This window comes from Notothenia rossii (assembly GCF_949606895.1).
Source record: "Notothenia rossii genome assembly, chromosome: 2".
NCBI lineage: Eukaryota > Metazoa > Chordata > Actinopteri > Perciformes > Nototheniidae > Notothenia > Notothenia rossii.
This window is the reverse complement of record NC_136904.1, coordinates 85,148,685-85,172,897: the sequence shown is the minus strand read 5'-3', so window position 1 is coordinate 85,172,897 and position 24,213 is coordinate 85,148,685. Positions and strand designations below refer to the sequence as shown.

At 38.1% G+C, this 24,213-nt stretch overlaps 2 protein-coding genes across 13 annotated transcripts; both read right to left on the bottom strand.

Annotated features, from left to right (window-relative positions):
- Positions 1-127: 127 nt before the first annotated feature.
- Positions 128-11,868, bottom strand: slain1a (SLAIN motif family, member 1a). Of its 2 annotated transcripts, XM_079664022.1 has the most exons (9): positions 11,274-11,867; positions 9,492-9,628; positions 6,328-6,444; positions 5,048-5,152; positions 4,690-4,839; positions 3,453-3,797; positions 2,537-2,725; positions 2,045-2,378; positions 128-990 (listed from the first exon to the last, which is right to left on the bottom strand). In XM_079664022.1, exons 1-9 carry the CDS (start codon positions 11,720-11,722, stop codon positions 915-917), a joined length of 1,902 nt encoding a protein of 633 aa, XP_079520148.1. In that variant the 5' UTR covers positions 11,723-11,867; the 3' UTR covers positions 128-914. The 2 variants fall into 2 exon arrangements, with proteins under 2 accessions (XP_079520148.1, XP_079520149.1); XM_079664023.1 differs by lacking the exon at positions 2,537-2,725 and having other exon boundaries at positions 11,274-11,868.
- Positions 11,869-12,972: 1,104 nt separating this feature from the next.
- scel (sciellin) lies at positions 12,973-22,506 on the bottom strand. Of its 11 annotated transcripts, none has more exons than XM_079666808.1 (28): positions 22,384-22,480; positions 21,040-21,075; positions 20,276-20,314; positions 20,044-20,104; positions 19,778-19,840; positions 19,594-19,665; positions 19,427-19,459; positions 19,273-19,311; positions 19,139-19,177; positions 19,014-19,055; positions 18,860-18,931; positions 18,704-18,772; positions 18,209-18,277; positions 18,034-18,102; positions 17,885-17,941; positions 17,044-17,112; positions 16,876-16,929; positions 16,747-16,788; positions 16,584-16,658; positions 16,446-16,499; positions 16,299-16,346; positions 15,060-15,128; positions 14,874-14,921; positions 14,726-14,791; positions 14,552-14,620; positions 14,026-14,134; positions 13,484-13,586; positions 12,973-13,369 (listed from the first exon to the last, which is right to left on the bottom strand). In XM_079666808.1, the coding sequence occupies exons 2-28, from the start codon at positions 21,065-21,067 to the stop codon at positions 13,353-13,355; spliced, it is 1,575 nt and encodes a 524-aa protein (XP_079522934.1). In that variant the 5' UTR covers positions 21,068-21,075; positions 22,384-22,480; the 3' UTR covers positions 12,973-13,352. The 11 variants fall into 11 exon arrangements, with proteins under 11 accessions (XP_079522934.1, XP_079522938.1, XP_079522937.1 ...); XM_079666812.1 differs by lacking the exon at positions 22,384-22,480 and adding an exon at positions 21,250-22,314 and having other exon boundaries at positions 17,885-17,938; XM_079666811.1 differs by lacking the exon at positions 22,384-22,480 and adding an exon at positions 21,250-22,312 and having other exon boundaries at positions 19,139-19,174.
- Positions 22,507-24,213: the final 1,707 nt, after the last annotated feature.

The following is a 24,213-nucleotide window of genomic DNA, read 5'->3' as shown; positions in this document are numbered from 1 at the left end:
AAGTAAATATATCACGTACTTAAAATACTGTCATATCATATTTCAGAATAATGTCAGCTCTTCCTGGTCCACGCTTAATTAACAATATAATTGATGTAAATATTCAAGACTGGAAAATAAAAGCAAATATTTTAAAAGACTTTTATTCACATTACAAATCCACATCCTCTCTAAAGTCTTGTCATACAGAAAAAGCATTAGGGCTCTTTGTGCAATGTCATTGCAGCGATTATGTTTATCAAAGAACATTATAAATCTTAGCTCTAATGTAAACAATAAGAGAAAGGAAAGATAACGCGTGTGCACTAACTTAGGTCATATTCTTTTTTACTTAAAGTGTTAATCATAATTATGATCAAAAGTGCTGCAAGGTCCAGCCAATAAATATAACATGAATTACATTACTTTTTGACAGGCACGGGATTTAACAAAATTCCAGGTTCAACTTCAAATCGGACACCACAGACTGACAAAAATCAATATTTGCAAAATTAGTCGTACAAAATCATTCATAGCATGTACAAAAGCTGGGGCTGTTTTTTTTTCCTATGCTTTAACTGCAAAGAACTCTTCATTCTTGTATGAAAGCCTTAATTATCCACAATGACAAATCAAAAAACACATATCAAAGAAGATCCAGTTCACATTTAACAACAGAGTATCAGAATATTGCCAGGTTGTTTTGTAGTGTCAGCCTGTGTGACAGCAGGTAGTAATGTAGAGATCCAGCCTGCTGGACCCGTACAGTCTCTACTCCGTCCTTCAGTGAGGAGTAGAGCCCTTTAGAAATGTTAACAGTCACTCTCTCTTGGGTCACAGCCCAAGACCGGGGCCCTCCTAAGGGCATCCTCTTAAATCATTGGGGTCCCACGCAGCGTTACCCTGTGCACCTCTTGAACTTCAGTTTATTCAGTTCAGTAGCAGCCGTCTTTCCAGCTGCTGTCCCTGAGGGCACTCAGGGCAGCCACACTCTTTGGAGGAGTCAGCATACTGTGGACAGAAAGAAACATCTAAATTAAATACTTTAATAAAATAAAAAGCAATATCAACTTAAGTATCATAAACAGACTGATTTAGCTGGGCTTTGAGAGTTTGACCTTTACCTATAGCACCTCCTTCAGGACAAACAGTGTAAATGTTTAAAGAGTACTTCATTTAAACAACTTTTTGTATTTGATAGTTACTTAAAATGGTCAAATACAAATTCTCAGGTTTCCCTCTGGGGTTTTAGAGGGCTTATATGAATTGCAACCCTTGGGGCATGGGAGGAGGGGGAGTTTGGGGTCCTGCTGAAAGAACATTGGCAGGTTTTTGGATGAAAACGTTGCACGTTTACAACATGTTGGACCATTAACGTTACTACAGTCTAAAAATCCTAGGGGCCAAACTTCTGACAGTTCATTAATTATTTGACTATTTTCACACATCACAGCCTTTGCCTGACATTTATTTGCTCTCTGTTTGCCCTGTTAACTTCTATTCTGCAAACCAGAAGAGCAGATTCTGAAAACGTTCTATCATCGTTTCATTTATGCTATAAAAAAAGAAAGGAAAGCGCAAACAGTTTACAAATTGTTGAACCAGACGGAGCTTGCCAACTAAGGACAGAAGCAGGATGTGAACATTGCATTTATAAAGAACAGCACCACTTTGCCATGCCGTGCTTTAGCTCATCCACATTGTTTTTACATGTATACAGCTTATCCACGGCAATGGCAGGAATGGCAGGATTTATAATGTTTTACACTACAGACAGCACACTTGAACAGCAACATACTGTATCTTGTAGTAGCCAGAGCAACACTGCCAACAACCGGGAACTAATGCATGTGAAATGCAAGGAGAGAGAGAGGGGAGTGGGGCAGTGTGAGGATGACCCAAAACCAGGTTATTATTCTGTATGATAATGCAGGACAGAGGGAAAAGCCATTTCCTACAGGAGACGTGCACAGATTCAATGATTCACATTCATATGAGACAGTATTCTTCAGACAAATGGAAACAATCACATCAAACTGCATTTTCTTTCTATATCTGGCCTTACCTGCGCGTGGGTTGCATGATTTTGCTTGCACGTGGAACTCCACTTGCTCCTACAAAGGAGGCTGGGCGAGGAAGGGAGCTGCGAATAACAGCTGGCTGGTTGCTGCTGGCTTTTAAAGGTTGTTGTACGAAACTGCTGCTGTGTTTGAGGGGCTGAGGCAGCGCGGTGCAGCTGGGGATGGAGTGCAGACTGGTGGAGGTGGGCAGGGAGCTGGTGGTGGGGCACTGCTGCACCGTGGGGCTTACGTAAGCTGTGGCTTTTACAGGGTTTCGGGGAGTGGTTGGAAAGTTCCCCACGCTCTGGACTCGCTGGATGAGCTGGCCTGGGGAGGGAACTGAAACACAGCAAGTGAGCCGTTAGATAAAAAAATCCAACATCAGTGACAGAAATGCAATTACTGCATGTGAAATTGCCATGCGCTCAACATTCACTCATGAATAAAAATGAGCCACAGTGCTGATTTATTCATGGACTTGAAGAAAATATCCTTACTGGAGGACTGGAGTCGAGCAAGCCCACTTGACGAGTCAAAGCTCTGGCTGCTCCGGAGGGAGGATATCATTGGCAGGGAGGAGGGGCCGTGGGAGGGTGGGTTGAGAGGGGAAGCCAGGCATGGACTGCTGGGAACACTGGGCATGCTGGGAGATCGGAGCAGGTTGGGCATGCTTCTCCGTAGCTTGTCTATGCAACCATATTAACAAACCACATCAGGTATCGAAGTTGTAGACTCAATATGAAGCTCTGCAAAAATGTTCCTATCATTCTAACAAAGGAATACTTTCAGAGTTTGAGGAAATAAAATCACTGCTTCTGGCCAAGAAAAAGTTCTCAACATAACACCCTTTAAAACTATTTTGTCATTTTAACAACTTTTGTTTTGATGCAAATAAGATATAATGTGTTCGTTAGTGAGCTTTAGATGCAGATTTTGAGTTGGGTCCAAATGGTAAACCTTGATTTGCAAAAACTCTTGCGGTAATCGTTGCCCAACAAACTACGAGAGATTTTCCTAGAACCAAGGCTTACCATCTAGACACAGCCTGGATTTGTTACCATTGGAAAGAGAAAAGCTAGCTGTTTAGCCAGTCTTTATGCTAAGCACCACCAAGCTGCTGCTGACAGTGTACATTAATGAGAGTGGTATCAAACTTCTCAAAATTCGCTATTCCATTCATCTCTATGCTCTTCAACATAACAATCAAATCTGTTTCATGCGTCAGTCGCAAGTACACTGACACACTAAATCCAGTAATCAAGAGAACTCTCTAAATCTTTCTTGGCACAGAAATTGTCTGGTAAGAACTATGGGGCGTCTTGAAAGTGGGTTATTGTGTTAAGAAAAAAATGGGACATTAAGGATATTTAGTGATCTCATATCAAGTGCACAACAAATTCATGAAACACCCACCTGTGCTATTCCTGTATAATGTGTGGTTTTCTGTGGTCAGGCTGGAGGGTCCAAGGTACTGTGAGAGTCCGCTGAGTGAAAACTGAGGTGTGTTTGAGCTGCGTTTGCAGTCTCTGATACTGGAGAAGGTGTGAGAGTGGGGCAGGCCGCCCCGCTGCATAGACCCTGTGCGGAACAGTCGAGGCTGGGGAGGAGGGAGCTGGTCGTACCCTTCGTCCTCGTCGTCATCCTCCTCTTCCTCCTCCAGATCCATCTCACTGCGCCTGAGGGTGTGTAAGGTGAAGCCGGAGTTGCGACGGCTGGCTGTGGGGGGGTGTGAGGTAGAGGCGTAGTCCTGTCGGAGACCTACAGGGAGACAGATCAATGCTTTTATCTGTGGAAAAACACACACCTGAACCTCATAGAGTATATGATACATTTTTCTCCATAAGGCGCCCTTCATCTATTATTCCGGTCATTTTTATGTAGACCAGACTGATACGTTTCTTCTGAAATCTCCTGCATGATTTAATTATGCAGGATTTACACATCAAGATTTGTGACACTGGCAACTCAATTTGAACTGTTCAAAGGTCAAACCTTTATCTTAGTTTCAGCCATACACTGAAGATGGTGATCTATCTCAATCTCTTCAGAAGGTCAGACCTCAGTGTTTAAAGGGTGGGCACTTACTGTTTATTTGCATGCAACCGATAGACAGCTGCATATTTCTGTAGTCTGACCTAAAGGCCTGGGATTTTTCCACTGAATCTTTGCAGAAAATAAGATTGGTGGCAACAAACGTTTCTGTTAGTCAAAAGCTAATAATTGGCCATACAAAACTTTTCCACAGTTGCATGTTTTTAGCATCATTAACCTGTGTGTAAGTTTCCCTGTGTTTGGCATGATGACTTTAGCTGTCCCCGACAATCACTTTAGTCTTATTTAGACACCCGTTAGCAACCATCTTTTTGGGACAAGTGAAAGCTGTTTAAAAAGTGGGGTATTTACTTGTTTATTGTATTTTGTTACAAAAAAAAAACATTCACACCTCTCAAGCTTAAATACAGACCTTAAGTCAAGCATATAACCAGAAACCCATAAATATAATCCAATCGATTTCCGAAAAAGGAATCTGAAGAGTAGATATGCTAAATAATGTCTGGGTTTTCGTCCTGCTGCACTCTATTACCACCCGCAACTCTTGCAGTTTTCATGAAGGATATCTCTTTGCATGACATTTTTATGGTCCACTCACTCTCCTCCTGTAGTCGTGCCATGACCTCCACATCTGTCATGTCCTGCAGTTTGTAGCTCATAGAGATGGAGTCGTCCTCCAGCTCTGACACCCCCACCTCACTGTCCACGGAAGACTGTGGGCTGATCGCTGCATGCCTCCGACCCACGTCTAAAAATACACAGGAGACGCACACGTTATATCATCAGGATAATTCACTTGATTGGTTTTTGATCAAATACACGTGATACAGACTTTTCCATATCAAATGCGACGTTAAGGTATTGATAATCATTCCAGATGGGTGTTGAATCATATTAGGTGAAACTGCAGATATGACTGACAGAGCGGAGGAGATATGTTGTCAGTGAGGTCTTACTGTGGAGATTGGAGTTTGATAGGAAGGTGGGCGCCCTGTCACTGAGGTTGCAGCTGGCCCTGAAAGGTAGAGTCGACTGGAGTAAAGACTGAGCAGATGATGGAGCTAGGATGGAGAGAAACACACAGAAAAAGAGAGAGAAGATTCAATCACCGACATTAACATGCAAATCAAAGTTTAACCTGAACCCACTGACTTCTGCCATTATATCAAATATGGATGAGGGTTTTTTTATCTGGTGGTTGCTTCAATCTGTCTGAGCACATGAGCAGATAATCTCCTCCCTGGAATAGGCTGTAATCTGATGTAAACTGCAAGTTGTTTAAGAATCTAGACTAGCTACATGCAGTGAGCTTCATAAGTATTTTGGACGTAAACAAATTACTTTGGATGTGTTTTCTTATTACTTTGGATTTGAAATGTAGCAATAAAAATGAGGTTACAGGAAAAAGTGGGTTTGAATTTGAGCTTCAAAGACTGTTATGTCTAAAGAGGAAAATACTTTAAATGTAAGAATGTATGTGAACGTTTTGTCAACATTTCAGTTTTTTTGTTATGCTGTTTGGTTGAAGAAGTTGTCTTGAGTCCCGACACTGGCAGGATAAAACTGAGTGAGGAGAATACAAAAAGCAGAGCTGTTCAGAGGCCATCAGATCAGACTCTGGTTGTACTGCAGTTTCAATGTGTGAGTGTATGAATGTGGAGAAGGGCGTTCCTATAAACACAGCCCTGAAATTACCCTGGCTAAATAAAAAAGAACAAGACTAGTTGAGTCAACAGCTATACCAGTGAACATCTGAGGCTGTATTTAAGCACAGCAGTGTTTTGAACTAAATGCTATTATCAGCATGCTAACGTGCTATCATGCTCACAATGGCAACAACATTTACCAGGGAATGTTTACCCTGTGAAGCGTCCTAGTTTTGCACGTTAGCATGCTCACATTTCCTCGTTGGCTCTAATACACAAAGTAACTTGGAGTTCTTATGCATGTTTTACAGGTAAAAATATCTGAGGATCACATAATTCATCAGGACTCATCCTCTTGGTCCCATATATGTCTTTAAAAAATCCCTTGGTAATAAATGTAAAAAGCTTAATAATACTACTGATTTAAACATTTGCTTTTTAAATGTTGGCTTGAGAAACAACAATAAACCTTATTTTGTAAATGAGTGGTTACTCAGCACATCACTGTCAATTAACTAATCAATGCATTGATTATTAGAGTGACTCTCTGAGGTTAGCAGATATGCATGTGTAGAATATGTATATGTTACCTGGGGACTCGGTTAGTGCAGCAGGTTTAGTGTAAGGCAGGACGGGGCAGCTGAGGGTGGAGAGTCCCTCTATGCAGCTGTAAGGACGGACGGAGGAGACTCCTCGCCATCGCTTAGCTGGACACAAGATTGTAGCGAAGGACATGTTAGTGTGATTGCTTCACCATGTATCACACACACATACACACACAAACAACCCCACACACACATAGAGCATATTGATTATTTTCCAAAACTCTCTGGCTAAATGTTAATCTGCTTTTTACAGCTCAGTATTGATGTTTTAAATGATTAGGTCCTGGCTCTGACAGCAGAGGCTGATACAGTAAGACGAGGTTTATCTTACTACTGCAGCTTGTTGGGATAAACTACAGATTTTTTGGGAGGGATCTTAGGATAAGCAGGGATTTTACATGTAGGCTACATTCCATTCCAAAAATGTAGAATTAGATCTACTACTTTGGGTTTTGGAGGTTACTATTATATTGCTAAAAATAACTCCTGCTGCATTAAATTCATGGTACAATGCTGTCATCCCATATTTGTTTATTGAAAGGTATATGTTGTATTTCAAAGCTTTATTATTGGCTAAAACATCATTAATAAAGTTCAGCTCAATAGTAAATAACAAATATGGAAAGACTGAGACAGCCTTTTATTACAAGAGGAGCATTCGGCATATTACATGACAATTTGTTACAAGTTAATGAAGTATGCCTTATTAGAAAGTTTTTTTTTCACTCATCAATTATGGCAAGCAGTCAGTAAAATGTGGCTAGTGAAAACATATATTTATAGAACACTCATAAGTAAATGTCTTTGTCTTTACAGACATAGGTGTATATGTATGTAAAGACAAAGACATTTACTATGTATATCCATATGTCCTCTGCCATTGTTTAGAATTCATCACATAAAAACAATAAATACTTAATAAGTGGGCCACATGTCTTTTAGACTAAAGTGCTAAAATATTAACAAGCTTTTACCCTTAGCCCCTACATTTCTGTACCAGCATGTAATATTATAATTTCCAATATACTAATGCAACTATTTTATAGCTCTGGACTTGTCAAATGTCAACACTTTAAAAGCTTCCTTAGAGCTGGTGTTAGGTGCTGAACCTTTGCCTTTTTTGGAAAGGGTTTTCAGTCTGTGTGTTCATTAAAAATGTAGTTGGTCTCTAAAATTATTACTAAATATTTCAAACTACATATCCCATCCACAGTTAGGCCTTCAATTGTAATAGTGCACAACTTCATCAGATAATGTGTTTTCAATGTGTAAACAGAGTTCCCTCCCCTGATTGGTAGTCAGAGAGGCACACACCTGACAGAGAGGAGCATTAGGCATTCCTGACACAATTAGCCTCAACTGGCCCTGGATGAAACTAGCATTCAGGGCCAGTTACACAAACAACAGCTACTGGAGCTCAGAGACAAGGAAGTATTCATGACCCACAGGAGGAGAGCCAACCTTCACTGAATACAGCTTTTAGAGAAAGAAGTGGACCTTGAACCGTACACAAACACACACTCACACTAATGAACATCCAAACAAATACTAACAAACGCATTGTTAAATTCCAGTTTGGACACATCAAATATGAAGGTGGTTCTCAGAAAACTTGTTTCAAATATTAAAATCTAAGCACACACAGACACACCCGTACACACAGTAAATAGTTCTGTGTGCAACAGTACAAGAGTCTCTTGTGCAGTCTATTGGAGTGGCTATGTGGAGCAAATCGGCTTCAAAAACCCAGTTAATGTAAGCATAGTTCCCATGGAAACCATATCCCTGTGCATGAGTGTAGCAACGGTAAAAGCACTACATCCCAAAAAACTGTGTCAAGCAGCAAATGTATTTGAGTAGCACTGTATCCTGCTTATATGTTGGTGGAGATGAGCATCATATCCTGGTTGTAGTTAACCACAATATGCTGAGAAACTCAATTTGTGAGCGCAGGTGCGCAGCTTAGGTTATGTTGATTTAAATCAGCAAAAAAACACATTAGCCAATGTCACAATAGTTTACATGCTGAAATAAAAATAAAAATAGTGATGCAGTATCTTTACCCTGATCCTTCATTGCTGGTGACTACATGGAGCAAAATACAGTGGAGGTGGAGGAAATGTCAGACTTCTGTGATGTGGGTGAGTCTAAATGTTAATACCAGAATAAACCACAAGCAACCTGGATATGGTTATAATCATGTATAAAGCGGGCTGAATCGCTGTATTACTATGTTTTATATATAAGTTATAGAATATCCTAATTATGACCAAAAATAAGAACAACACTAGAAGCCATGTCAAAAGTGTGCATGAAAATATTTGTATCTGTGAAGCTACTTAGCCCTTGTTGGCTTTGAGCACTATATTTGAATTTAAAATGAAGAGTTTAAAATTCACACACACATCTGTCGCTTTTAAGAGGGTTAATGTAGACTATTTGTTGGCCTGGGATCGGTGACTTTGTGTCCTCTCCAGTGGTTTACTAATAGGCTAGCCGTTTCCAGTCTTTATGCTAAGCTAAGCCGCTGCTGGCTCCGGTTACATTTGGAACATAAAGGCATGAGAGCAGCATTAATCTTCCCATCTAACGCTCTGAAAATTAATATCAACATCCCTTGAAAACGTTGAGGATGGAAAGATGTGACCACGTGTTAGCGTTTCATTGTAATGGTGATACTTTGACTACAGCTTTATAATCCCCTCTACGCTGATCTCCACATTTTCCACTTAACATGGTGTGATGCCGTCCACCAGCACAGCATGAGTTCCTCCAAACTAAATTGTTTTTATGTTATATGGGCAGAGTAGTAAATCCCATAAACTGGTCTTAATTATTCTCTGGAGACACTGAAAAAATGGGAGTCCTTCCAACTACCACAGAAAATAATCACTATGTGGGAAGAAAGCTGAGATGCTTAAAAACCCATAAATTCAAATAGTGTGAGTCAAATGTTCAAATGGTGAGAAACCACGGAGCTGCGTGCTGAGAAAACGCTCCCATGGCTCAGAAACTGCTGCTGGTGTATGTGGAGACATTTTGCGAGCACGTCGCAGATTATGATCACATGTCAGCAGCCAGAGAAACAGATGTCCACATGTGGCCGCAGATCAAGCCGTTAATCTGAGTGATAAATACACAGTGTGTACCTTGGTCCAGTCTGTGAAGGAGGGTCATCTTAGCCAGCTGCACCTCGGGCCCCAGGTGGTCCAGGACCTGCCTGCACCACTGGAGAGGGCTGAGGACACTCTCGCCCTGAAGCCTGGATTTGGGAATCACATAGAGCCTGCAACACACAGCACAACCCACAAATTAGTCCTGAGAGCTTTACAGCCCATATTGTTACTGTACAGAGAGCTGAAGTTAAATAAGCTAGAAGCTGCTTGACTGTATATCTTGGAAGATCTGGAGGGACCTGTTTTACAGTGGCGATATTTCATAAATGAAAGCAAAACATAACTTTGCAAAGGTTGTGTAAAGGGAATTATTTTAATAGAACCCAAATGGCGATACACTGTTAAAGTTCTCACAAAAAGCAATTCCATTTTACTAGCTACAATATAAACTATGTCTATGACACCAACAGTACTGTGTAATAAAAATTAAAGTGGTGACAGCTTCACTCGATGCAGTGATATAGGATGTGAGTACGTGACCGCTACAGTGAGACACAGGATTATAGTATATTTTCTCACTGTGGGTTGTAGATACTGTACTGGTAGGCCTGAAACCATTAGTCAATTTGTAAATAAGAGAATCAATACAGGATTAATAGTCATTGTTGACCACAAAAAATTAATGATATGCTTTCAGCTTCTAAATTGTGAAAATGTCCTGCTTTTCTTTATCATAACTGACTTTGATTTGACAAGAGTGGGGTTTGGGATGAAAATAATAATACATTGAAAAAGCCATCTTGACGTTCTAATAGGAAATGTTCACTATTTCACTTATAATTAATATATTAATCACGATTTTTTGGAGATTACTGAAAATAATTGTCCTTCCATAAATTGCATCCCACTGCCCCTTTGCCAAAACGAACACAAAAGTAAAAAATAGATGGAGTTTATAACCTGGAAACTGGATACCTATTTTATCAGCTAATTGCTATAAGTGGAATGAATCTGACCACTTAAGAAAGCGGGCAAAACAAGCTTTACAATTCTGAATTTAGCCTACAGGACAGTAAAATAATCAAGAAACAAGATATATGAATATGTTACAATTGGCTGGAGGTTAGGTTGGTTGTAAAAAAAAAAAAATGATGTGTCACTTACAGCCGAAACAGAAATGAACTTTCATTCAGCAAATAGGCCATGTTATATGCCTAACCCTTGAGGGTCAGTGATGTTAAATGGAGTGAGTATATTACGCTGGTGCTACATTCTGCGTTGTGCTAAATTTTCCACATCATCACATCAGATATGAAAAGCTGGGGACGGTTCAGTAGTCAGCATTTCAGTGTGTGAACTACCTAAGTCAGCAGAGCAGATATAGTGCTTCAAAGTAGTTCAGCCTGGAGCCAAACACTGCACACAGAGCTGTTGGATCACAGGCTGAAGGGAGGCATTGTTTCTAATTTCATCCCAGTGCTTTCTTATTTTTTAAAAGATACCCATACTGCACGCACAGTGCATTCTGGGATGCCCAGAGCTTGTCTCAAATCTGTTTTTGTTCTTTATCCTCCTGCACAAACTGAGTCTGTTCGCTGGTGTCTGCAAGTCTATTCCAAGAGGACATGGATCAATAATGTGATCAATAAGAGTATGTCAGGGTATAATTACACATTATTTCACAAAATTGTGGCTAGTTGACAATCCTGTGGCCTATTAAGCAGAGCAAAAAGAAACACAACACTGATTTTTTTTCACCGCAAATGCAGATATAAATGTACAATATAGTGGTAGATATGAACGGATTATCTTTACCAGCTTTCAGGCTCTCCAATAGGGAGCACGGTGTTGAGATCCAAAATATCAACCTCATCCAAAACGGTGGCTCCAGGAGCGACGCTGTCCTCCTCAGCGGCGTCAGGAGACACAGAGCTCGGCTGAAAATACGCGATCGGCTCCTCCGGTGAACCGAGGGCTCCGAGGGCACACGGATGAGACTGTGTCGGACTCGGGATGCCATATTTACAGGAGAAATTGTCACTTGAACACGCTGTACCCCCATGCAGACACGACAACGAGGTCTGGAGATGAGGGCCGATGGAGCAATTGTTTACAGCGTTCGCTCGTGTCCGCAATTGTTCGTTTTGCTTCTCCAATTTTCGGACTAATTCCTGCAGCTTTACCACCTCCAGCTCCGCGTTACTGATTTTATTGTTGCCATTGACGTCTGCCATCATCTGGGGGTTTAAGACCTCTGCTTCCATCTGGTAAAAAGCACATTGAGAGGGACAGAAAAAGCACGGCCTGCCTGCAGAGGGTCCTATTCAATTCAGAGAGGGTGTCCAGATCCCCCCTGTTTAAAGCTACTACTGCACACACACACACTCACACACTCTCACACACACTGATGCTGCTGCTGGGATGATGCACATACTCCCTCTGATTGGTCAGCAGCTCGGAGTTTCACTCCCATCACACCACTGCTGAGGAAATATTTATTATGGACAAAAATATATAAATAGTTAGATACTTGAGTTTGTGATTGGTTAAAGAGATATGTGCAGTGTCATTTTAGATATGTAATACTGAATATACTACTACTTCTACTACCACTACAAATACTAACACATAGTGATCGTTTTATTATTTAATCACTTTTTTGTCCAATTTGTTACCAGTTCCTAAAAAATAAAAATGACTAAAAAAGGCTTCAGTGTATTTGAAGAAAAAGTCTATCTGCATCTGATATAATACACATTACCACCATTTCCTTGAAACCAACTTAATATTCTTTCACATAGTTTGATTTTGGACATGACCTGAGTATAGTTTAAGGTCAAATGAGGGCTTATCTGTATTGAAAAGGTTCAACCATGTGTTATTAAGTGGTATGACAAAACTTCTTCATGAATACAAAGGAATAATTTCAGCAAATCTGTGACAAGGTTATCATGTAATTAAGGAAAGAACAAAAGAGAAGAAACTGACAGAGGACTGCTGGGGACAGGCTACTGTACGTAAGGTCATGGTGAATATAGCAAGGTTATTGATAATGTATGTCAATTGCTTCTATGTTTGTTTAATCTCTGGTATGGAGTAACTCAAATATAAAAAATAATACAATCCAGTAGAAATAGTTCTGTCTTTAGCTGTTAAATGTGCATTAAGATATGATAGCCTTCATATAAAATACATTCAAGAAAGAGTATACATTTTATGTATTTCTATTAGGGGAACGTCAATCAATTAAAAATGAATTATACATTGTACTTTATTAGTATAAAGCAATTACTAATTCAATCATTCCTTTAGAATTGTAATTTAACTATTATTAATTGAAATAGCTCAATACTTCCATTTCAGTACACTTTATGATAAACTTCATTATAAGTAAATAAACACCTCAGATTGCCATTCTTCAAAAGGCATATAAAGAATAAAAGAGTAAATATTGATATGAACAACAAACAGGGCAGTTAAACAACAAAGTCTTTAAGACATTACTAGACAAAGCTATATATTGATCGTCTTTATTGCACACAGAAAAAGCCCCCGGCCCTAAATATTGCATTATCTCATTTCATGTTTCACACAAGGGTCTGCTTAAAGGCTGCAGACTGCAGAGAATTTAAATATCTGAAAATAGTAGATACAGAGGCAGCAATATCACAATGTCAACAATATAGTAACAGCTAGGTGCAAGAGCATGTTACTAAAAAAGGTATATTCAATATGTAACTGTCATTTGTCAAAACACCAAGATAAAGCTTTTATCAGCTTGTAAAAACTAAAAACACAAGATCCCACATCACCAAAAAGGTATTAATTAACAGCAATATGTTTTTATCTTTAAATCATAGATGCTTCATCTCCAGGGAAGGCTTAGGGGGAAATTCAGCGACGCCATTTTTCTGTAGAGCCAAAAAAAAAAAAAAACGTTTAATTCAAGGTTAAATCAAGAAAAACAAAACACATATTTTTATGTCCATTAATTCACACTAATATTTATGCATTTATTTTTTTACCTCTGGTGACATCGAAGCAGTTTTCACAGTGCACCATGTGTTTGTAGATCCACATGCTGTCCCCAGCTTTCATATAGCCCATATTGCTGTTACACACCTCACACTGCCAAAACACGCACACACTCATGATTAAATACACACACGCTAAGCAGTCAGCTGCACAATACCTGTCAGCCGAGAAGAACACTTACTCATGCATTGTACTAAAGTATCATGTTGTTGTACTTTACCTAAGTATTCCCATTTCAAGCAGATTTAAAATCCTCTAAACCTCAGAAGGAGAATACTGTGGCTCATACTCCGAAACATTACCAGCTGCCGATGCTTTTTATGTTGCAAATTAAACCCCTACAGGTGTTTCCAATTACTCAGGCTGATTAGGCTGCTTGGCAGTTGGGAGGAACAATGCAGGTAATTACCACAAACTCTCCTTCACAGAAGAAGTAGGAATGTATATTTTACAGTATTGCAACTCATACAGCATCTAAATACTTCTTCAAACACTGATTTTTCTCATTTTAATGGAATGTTATTCTACTCACTTTAAAGCAGGTGGTGTGGCAGTTGATCTTCATGTCATCCAGGACCATCTTGGCGTCACCAGTGAAGGGCTTACGGCAGTAGCTGCACAGGTCTTTCTCAAGCACCGTTCTATTGAAAAAATCATCATATATTTAAATAAAGTTGTTGACCTTGGATATACTGTCTCTGTCTTTGACCTATATATATGGTCTTAAATATGTTTTTTCCTCTAGTGCCACCAGCAGATTTATATCTTTGCACAAAAATGTGCATAATAGGGACCCTTTAAGACTATGCCTTACATAATACATTCCACCCATCACCATGTTAGCATTAAGCGTATTTGAGCATTAGGAAAAGTGCTATAAAAATCCCATGTATTTTTATTATTATCATTATCATTGTGAGCACGTTAGCATTGTGACATTTTGCTCATAGCACCACTGTGCCTACATACAGCCTTGCAGGGCTATTATTACATTTGTCCACTATTTTGTTGTGGACGGACCTGCTGTTTCCAAGGTCTACAAAGAATGCACTTCCTACCTCTCAGGAGCTGCATACACACTCTTTGAGGAGGATGAGTAGACTGAATCTGTCATGTCATCTGACCTGCTGTGAGAGCATTGTAACAACAATATCAGTTTCCACAACTGTCTTGCTTTACTCCCATATCATGTTTGTACAACAATATTAAACATTTTTCATTTCATGAAATACCTGCTGCTCCTGTATGTTTTGGAGGAGTAGGAGGTTGGACTGGAGGTACTGGTGTACTCATAACTGTAGGAAAACAAAATGAACCATAGATAAGTAATATTTCTAACTCACTGTACATGCAGAGATAGTTTTCTCTTCTTCCTAACTGGAGTTTGGTTTGGAGTAAGAGAAGGATTTGTCGCTGCTGTAGTCGTCACTGTGTGTGCAAACACAGAACAGATAAGGGATGTCATAAAGACTGCAGCCACATTTTATCTGGTTGTATAGCATAGGCAAACCCTGCAATGGTTGTGTGTGTGGGTGTGAGAGATGTCGATAATAGTTGAATGATTACCTGGGTGTGCTGCTGATGGTGTAGGAGGAGGTGCGGGTGGAGGGGAGATCATCAGTGTACGAGCTGTAGCTGTGTGTCCAAGAGGAATATGAATGAGTTGCAAATGGTACATATTTCTTTATCTTGTACAAATTATCTTTATAATTTTATTAAAATGTAAATATTATACTATTTGTTCTAATGTAATCTCTTTAAATAAAACTTGTTACTTCTTGACCGATTAATTAATGACGTTTACATCAGACCCAGCTGTACTTTGTCTTGATGTTCAATAGCAAACAACAATAAATGATGATGTCTTGATGTGTATAAACAGGAAAACGTACACATACCATGATCTCTGACATAAACTAAAATGTCATGTTTCTATAAAGGACAATAAATCAATGGATACTCTGATATTGCTGCTCATGTAAACGCTAATTTAAATTTAGCAATTACATTAAAAGTAAGAAAAACGTTAACAGAATTTAAATATTGTTTGCTCTTTTTTCCATTTTTTAAAGTAGTCTATTTGAATGAACATTGCCTTTTTTCTGACATTGTGAATGTAAAATGAGATTGAGTAATTAGTATTATTAGATAAAAACTAGATATTTTTATTTATTTATTGAAAACGACATATAATACACAAAACTATCTGATCTGGTTTGGTTTACAACCAATCTTAAAGTGGAACTATCATGCTATATTTGAATAATATAGTGTAGGACCATACCTATATAAGGCATATTTATACTTTTCATTTTTCAAAATACCAAACAGATCATGCATTTTAGCCATTCCTCATTTTGCTCAATTTAACACTGCCTTTCACACTCGGATTCAGTGAGAACATCACCATCTGGTGGCCTGAAATATGTACTACAGCGTCTCTGGCGCTTTCGAACGGCAATGTCCGTGGCTGTCTCCTCCTGATTGGTGGAGCTAGCCCAATAGCCGTAGCGCCACTTCTGTGACGACATAAAAGTGTTCAAATCTGGATCAGTCTGTATCAGATCCGTTGCAGCCCTTTTTTTTAGAGATTTGGGTATGGAGGAAAATAGAGAGGGTTGTGTTTTCTGACACTTGGTGAGTTCCCTGGAACACCGGGGACACATATTCATGTATAAAGGACGTACAAAAGTGCATTTTGCATGATAGGTCACCTTTAAAATACACATAGTATTTCCTCTGTAAATATAGACACATTTCTTCATATGGTATCAACACCCATTTTATCCCAGTCAGCATGTTTACCTGGAGGTCCTGTGGGTGGAGGATGGTGAAGAGACTGGGCTTGAGACTCTAAATGCATAAAACACAATGTCAGAAGAAACCAGGATAACTTAATGGAACAAGTAAATAACCATGGCATCACTTCCATTATTTAAATCCAGCACTCACCCTCTGCTGTTCTCAATTGTAATGATCTCTCTCTTTGAGATGCTGCTGCTGCTGACACAATGACAATGCAATTATTTCAATGACATGATAAATACATGGTTGTGTTTTGTAAAAAGGTTATTCACTGAGGCATCTCACCTGGTAGAAGAAGACAGACTGGGTGCATTTGTGATGGATTTAGGCAAGAGGGTGCCGTACAGGTCATCCTCTGCACTGTAGAGAAAAAAAACACACAAGTATATGAGTTTGAAATTCTTTTTTTATTTAAAAATAAAAAAATATTGAAGGAGGTCAATCTTACGAGGCGGAACTCCTTGTCGTGGTGGTAGCTTTAGTATCATTTCTGAAAAAAAAGAGAAATGATTGTTATCAGACTGACTGGTATTTATTGTTATAGTCAGTTTGTTAAAGCTGTGCTGCAGTTAATCACCCATTGCTGCTGCTGCTCACTGTCACATACTCAGTGCTGGAGATAGTTCTTTTGCTGTAAAGAGGGACAAAAAGCTCCTTTACAATATATAGTTTTTTAATATTTCATATTTTTCCTTGACTTGTTATCCATATAATTTATTTTCTAGTTTTATTTTGGGAATATCACCTGTCTGAGGATGAGTAATCATCCTTGATCTTCGAGGGGACGAGTGTGTCAAACAGATTGTCCTCAGCACTGCACAGAAATACAGGTTAAGTTGTAGGTGATGTAAAAATGTAAGCATATTAGTTGGAAAATGGGAGCTTTACACCTCTTATTAAATCATCTTTTATTTTCTAAGAGAAACATCCTGTTATATTTTCTTGTAAAATGTACTTAGTCTTACTTTAATACAAAAATATGGAAGGGTTATATTACCTAAAAAATTATTATTATATCTATCTATTCTTATCTTCGCTCTAAGGCACAAAGACACACTGAAAGGGGAACAGGCATTGCAAGACCACACTGTACACTCACACCATTCACACGCCCACTGACCATCTGGGCCTCAAATAAGCCTTCGTGTCTCATGTGCATGGAGCTAAATCTTTATTATGTATAGGCTCAGTGCCATACAGTATATAAAGGATATCCCTATAGAGGTCATGGTTTAGAAGCATAGGGCTAACATGTGTCTATGTTCTACTTTTCGTCAACAAATCCCATGAAACAAAGTACTTTATGACTTTTCTACCCTGTCTTTTGCACTCAACCCCTAGTCCATTTGTTCCAATTGAAGATGTACATATATTTTTAATTTATTAGAAAAGTCTCAGTCATTTCTTTTACTGTAGTTTTAGAAGACATTACTCAAATGGGAACAAATGGTGCATTTGTATAAGGACTGTTTTTAAGAGGAAGACATTTAGTTTTTTTACATTTTCTTCTGACTAACTTGAAAATAAAGTTACCAAAATAATACACAGCCTCCCCTGTATTGTACACACTATGGTTTGAAACTCACTCAGTGTCAGCGCTGCTTCTCACTGTCACAGTCTGAACCGTGGAGACAGTCTTTCTGCTGTAAAGAAAAAAACAAGTATGTAGTTACTGAAGGGCTGACGTCATTATCAAAGTGATTTATTTTCTAGGTTTTATGTATGAAAATATCACCTGTCTGTGGGTGAGTTAATGCCCAGGCTCTTCGAGGGGATGAGTGTGTCAAAAAGCTTGTCCTCAGCACTGTACAGAAATACAGTTTAAGTTATAAGTGATGTAAAGATTGAAATGATATTATGATTTAATAATACGTTTTTCTATGAGTGTCCATTATGCGCCAACATCTTACTCATTGCTGCTGCTAATGGTTCTTTCAGTCACGGTTGTCTTTGTTGGTGAGTAGCTTGAGTATAGTGATCTGTGTGAAAATATATTTCATTTGCTCAAGTATTGTAGTGAGTTCAAGTTTGAGTTTGTACTTTACTTGTGCATTTCTACCAATGTTATACATTAACTAAAGATATTGCACTTTTCACCTAGCTATTTATCTAAAAACGACAGTTACTTGTGAGCTTTTAGATTAATTCACATTAAAACATTGGATACATTTATAAAAGACAACACATTGTCAAAGATTGAATGAGTGACGCCTAGAATTTGGACATTTAGAGGCCCAAACGGATAAGATGATTATATATTTCACCACATTTACCAAAACATAGAGAAGAGTCAATAGATGAAAAAACATGTGTGCAACAGTCGATGCTTATTCATTTGTGGTTAACCTAAGAATATGATTATGAGCACTTAGACCACCATTGATTATATTGAAGTATATTTTTACCCTTTGCTTGTATTCTTGACCCTCTGACTGAATGTCTCAGTCATGGTGGGACTCTTAAGCACAGGGGATCTGGAAGAAAAACCGGAGTTGTCATTAAACAGACACAGAATCAGTGTGTGATAAGTTGAAACATCTTAATGATTTTTGATTTCCTACTTAAGACTCTGGGTTGTGGTGAAGGTGGTCTCAGTGGTTGTGCCATCCTTGCTGACCGAGGAGGTCCTTGAGCTTAAGGTGGAGTAATAAAAAACAAATTAACAAATACTCAGGTAATCTTTCCTGTGGTTTGGTTAGTAGCAAGTGTTAGTACCTTGTATTAGGTTTCCCTATGACAGTTTTGGATGTAGTATTTCTGTTGTGATATGATAAACAAAATTACACATAATGTACTCTGTCGTCGCTGCTTTTTGTGCAATAGACTGAAGCTTTACATACCTGATGGGAGAGTCGGACTTCGGAGATGAGTATGTGCTGCTACAAAGAAGCAGAATGTTAGGATAACTTCATATTAATATAACAAAAAAGAAGCTAGACATTGCACCATTTGTTGTTTTATCATGAAAATGTACCTTTTTGAGTAGGAGGATGTCCTGCTGGAGGGGAGGGTGCTGGTTGAAGAGATGCATTGTTAAGCAACAGTTTGGTTAAAATGACTCAAAGAGCCTGAACATAAATAAAGGATTTCAGCACAAATGAACAGGCACTGTGTGAATAAATACTAACCTGCTGCTCGTCTTAACCTGACTTCCGGTAAATCTACAATGACAGAATCACAATCAAAGCTATTTTCTGTTGTTTTATGTTTTTCAAAAACAACTGCTGACACAACGTTTATTCAAAATCTACAAACATTTGAAAATTGTTCAAATGATTTGTTGTTAATATCGTACCTCTTGCTGAGCGACTGCACAGATGTTGAAGTTTTTGTAGTTGTGGTGGTTTTTACTTCCTCACCCCCTGGACTGTGAGCAAAGGACAATGAAGGATGTAAATAGACTAAGGGCTCATTTTTACATTACACCCAGTTGCTGTGTGTGCGACCCTTATTGAGTAAATATTTAATTGTTGTTTTACCCCACAGAAGTCTCATCGGTTTTGACCTGGCTTAGAACAGTTTTGCCAAAGTTTGGATCTCGGCTGAAGGAGGGAAAAAAAGATCACAAGTTAATTCATTTATACTACCAGAGGCGACTCATCACTGTGTCTTGCAAAAGGAATGTAGAAAGAGGTTTTTTTTAGACAAAGGTAGACTTGAACTACCAGTCACACCCAACAATTATGGCATTGTGTGGGTTTGCCAGTTTGGAATATTCTATTTGTTCACTGTTTTCATGACTCACTCGACAGCTTCATCCTCATCGTCCACTTTTCTGATCCAGCTGTTGTCTTTCAGCAGGGAGGCTGAAAACAAAAAAGACTTGAGTGTCTCCAACTCACATTTTCAAGGAAGTTAGACTCATTTTGAGCATTAAAAACTTAAATTAATACGAAAGTGCCTATTAGTGAAGCTCCTACGGTATTCTTTTTTGACAATGTACACATAATATTACACTCAGGTGGCTTTGAACGTACTGTTTCCTGGAGATACTTCAGAAACTGATGATGATGAGGCTGATACAAAATACATATTCAATGTGTTTTAAAGTGTTCAGAATCGTCTTGCATTGGAATGGACAGAAAGTATGACATGTAATTAAGTATTTGAATAAAGAAAAATGATTGCCAATGATTTGCATTTGGAGTAAAATGAACAATTAAAGTATTTTTTTGTGTTTGAAATATAATTTGGTTGTGAATGGGTTCATCATTGTTCTTCATTGTCAGGCTTTTCAGTTCAGCGTAAAGAATATGTTGATATTTGGCATTTTCTTTCATCTCTTATACTGTTTTTAATCAATCTTCATATATTTTATTTTATTTTACTATATGACATTTATTTTTATCCTGTGCTGTTATGTTTATTGTCTAATTATCAGCTTGTTCAGTCATCAGTAATGACTTACATTACATATATAAAGGGCTACTAAATACTCAATAAGATTAAAAACATTTATTTTCCAATATTTAAAAAACAGGCGTACTGTATTACTCTTATGGCTGTGATTAAAAATGAATGTGCAATAAATAATAACAATAAAAAGAAAATGTGAAATAAGAAATAGAGAAAAATATATTACGGATGAAATAAATCAATTTGAATACAATTAATAAACAGGTATTACAATTGTAGAAGAGTTGGATTAACATAATTTGACAAATGCAACCTTTGGATATTGACATTACAATGTGTTTTTTAGTTTTCTGTATTTTATGTATTTATATCTCTTAATACTTACGCGCTTTGTATGGTGAATACGCGCTCATTTTGTAACCTGTGTGTGAAAAAACAAGGAAATTCATCACATAATGAAGCCACATTGGCCACTAGATGGTACTGTGGAATAACGTCTGACCTGAGATCACTACATGAACTTAACAATCAAAGCTATTACTTATGTCATTGTTCTCCTTATGTGCACTTTCTTATGGCATGCAGTGTTTCTCACCATGCGACTCACTGATTGAGCCCCAAACTGGTTTGTCTTGATCTGTGTACACCTGCCCTTCATAACACACCTTTTTCAAACACAGTATTGTCAGAAAAACAGAAGGGCGTACCAGTATCATTCCATTAGCTATTTGTGATAAGATCACGCCCATTCAACTAAATGCACTACAGAGCACAAACAAATCCATACCAGGAACAATTAGGCAGATGTCCACAGCTGGTAGGGTGGTTATAATTCGTAAATGCACAATATGTCTGATTATAAGTTGCTCTGTCAAATTAGTGCTATTTGCCTTTAAAAAAATGTGTTTAGCGTATGGCTTGAAGTTGTTTGAAAGATCCATATCACAGATGTCTTGCATTTCAGAGCTAAAAACAGAACTGTTTACTTTGAGTTGTCTTTAAACTTTCTGTACTGTTGAGAATAAACTGTAAAACATATTAGGATTGATAAAGTGGAATCCTTTACATATAAGCCTTTTATTGAGCATTGTGAAGCTGAAAAACATTGTTCTTGAGGAATACATTAACTATCAAAAATGTACTGTCAATAACACACTGGTACTTACTTAAATTACTTTTTTAGTGTATTTCTACAAGATGCTTTAAATATTTGTGTCCCTATAAAATATGATTACTATACTGTTACTATATAATAGTGTGTAGCAGGTCTGACATAATATCTCAAAGTAGTTTAGTAGCGTTGACTGAAAGCTCTGTCAAGACTGAACATGTCTGTGCCAACTCTACAGGTTAGTCGGAAAAATATGCAAATCATTCATGTTTGCTGAGCACCATCCCTTTTCTCTGTAAACGTTTGATCTTAAGCAAAAACAGCTAACATAAATTCACTAAAAGAGTGTGTATGTGTGTGTGCGATGTGTCCCTATAGTGAGTCAATATACTTAAAGTAACTTAAAAAGTACATCATTACATAGTTACAATACGTTTTCTGCTTCTATTTTCCAGGACCATTAGACCCTAGTATTAAACATCTGGTCTCACAGAACTCCTAAAATCATTACTTTTTTTCTAAGCAATTTATTTTCCTATGCCTTACATTTCATTACACAAGAATACTACTATAAACTGGCAACTGACAAAAGATTATTAAAAGAGACCGGGTACGTACCTTCACTGATGCCTAGTTGGACAGATAAAGTAAACTCTTACTGTATCTCAGCTGTAATCACCTGTCTATCACTTGACAGTTTGCACGCCTTGTCTTTCCTTGAGCTTTTAACCTTGAGGGAGGAGATTCTGAGGCCACCCAAGGGTGTGGCTTCAGACGACAGTCAAAGAAAACGCTCTCTCTCTCCAGATTTTTCTCTTTCTGTCATCGCCGTCCATACCTTAATAATTGTTTGGTTGTCAATCAGCAGAAACAATTTGATTGGGTGGAGTGCTGAAGAACTTGAAATTCTACTTTGAGGAAGCAGAAATGCAATGTGGGTGTGGAAGTGTGTGCCTCTTTAACCTTCAATAACTTTGATGTGATTTGTAATGTGATTTTACGAGACACTATTAAATAACGTCCAATTGGAAAGATTTGATCCCTATTCACTGTGACATAAAGCAAGAAAATCTATAAAAACATATTTATCTAAGTTCTAGATATATGATTTACCTGTCCCCTTGAACTTTGAACTGAGAACAAAAGGCCCTCGTTTTAAATCAATGAGGGCTGACAATGGACTTTGCACTTTAAACATGTATGCTACTACAAGTACTGTAAGGAATGGTGGTTTTTACTGGGTTAGTATCAGATTATTAGATTAATAATGTATCACACAAGTTTTGTAGTTGAAGTACTTACACCTTCACATGCTGATCACAAAGGCACACAACTAATGCCAGCTTCATTTAAAAAAAACTTATATTAAATGTAATGTTTAATTACATCTATTACATCTAAATGTAATGTTTAATTACATCTATTAAAGACGAGGCCTCTTTTCTGCAATCAAAAGGGAAGTTACGGGTTATTTAGGGTTACATGTAAGTCCAACATCATCAGGAGTATAAATAAAACTGAGTGACAATCAGACTGGAACTATAAATGCGCTGTTGTCTGTGACAGCGAGTTTTATTATTGGGTGTGCCCTGTTGTGAATGATCAAAAGTATGAAAGGCACATATGCAGAGGTGTGTCAACATGACACTGACGTGAACCCCTCCTAGTCACAGTGACAGAACGAAAGGAATGCAGATTACTCTGGAATGATCGATCTAGGCTAAATGTGAACAGGAAGAGAACATAGTTCATAGAAAGACATTATCTGAATGAACAAGCATGAATGAAAAGCACATCGTAAAGTGTTCATAATAAAGACAACCACGCTTATTTTATTCTGAACTGAACTAGCAACATGCTCAGCTAATTTAAAAAAAGGTAAACATTCAAAGTCAAATTTTACAATTTGGTATAATTATCATTAAGAAAATGTTGGAAAGCGGTAAACTGTATTCTTTCAGTCAACTCATTTCCTGCCTCATTTATGGATGCACATATTCAAGTGGGATTTACTGACACTGGATGGCGCTAGAGTTACAATGATGGAAATGACAATACAGGTTGTGCAACACTTTTAAAAAAGATAAATATTACAAGTTACCCAAGGATATATATATCACATTAGGACTTTTTGTGTTAGGATAACTGATGACACACACTTAGTTCCAAGGACTTTTTCATTCAAGCCTTGCTTCCTAGATGTGTGAACACCAACTGGATTGCATGTCTGCCATCTCTTTTCATTCTGGTGACACTCATGCCTGGACTATGGCATAATCTTGGCCTAGATATCCCACCCTTCTGTGCTCTATTTGTCCCAACAGAATAGAGCTGAGAACACCAGGGATTAAATAGCAGCCTCTGAATGTGAATGCATCCCTAGGCTACACAATTTTTATGCCACATTTTTTAAACCTTCTATCTGAAAACCATTTAAAAAAGGAGGGC

Coding starts and splice junctions, on each gene's coding strand:
- scel (XM_079666807.1), bottom strand. CDS start 21,403: ATGGGCGTGATCTTATCACAAATAGCTAATGGAATGATACTGGTACGC. Junction 16,930..17,043: donor GATTACTCATCCTCAGACAG/GTGATATTCCCA, acceptor CCCTCTTTACAG/CAAAAGAACTATCTCCAGCA. Junction 16,789..16,875: donor GTGAGCAGCAGCAGCAATGG/GTGATTAACTGC, acceptor CTTTTTTTTCAG/AAATGATACTAAAGCTACCA.
- slain1a (XM_079664022.1), bottom strand. CDS start 11,722: ATGGAAGCAGAGGTCTTAAACCCCCAGATGATGGCAGACGTCAATGGC. Junction 6,445..9,491: donor CCTTCACAGACTGGACCAAG/GTACACACTGTG, acceptor TCTTGTGTCCAG/CTAAGCGATGGCGAGGAGTC. Junction 3,798..4,689: donor GGCACGACTACAGGAGGAGA/GTGAGTGGACCA, acceptor GTCTCCCTGTAG/GTCTCCGACAGGACTACGCC.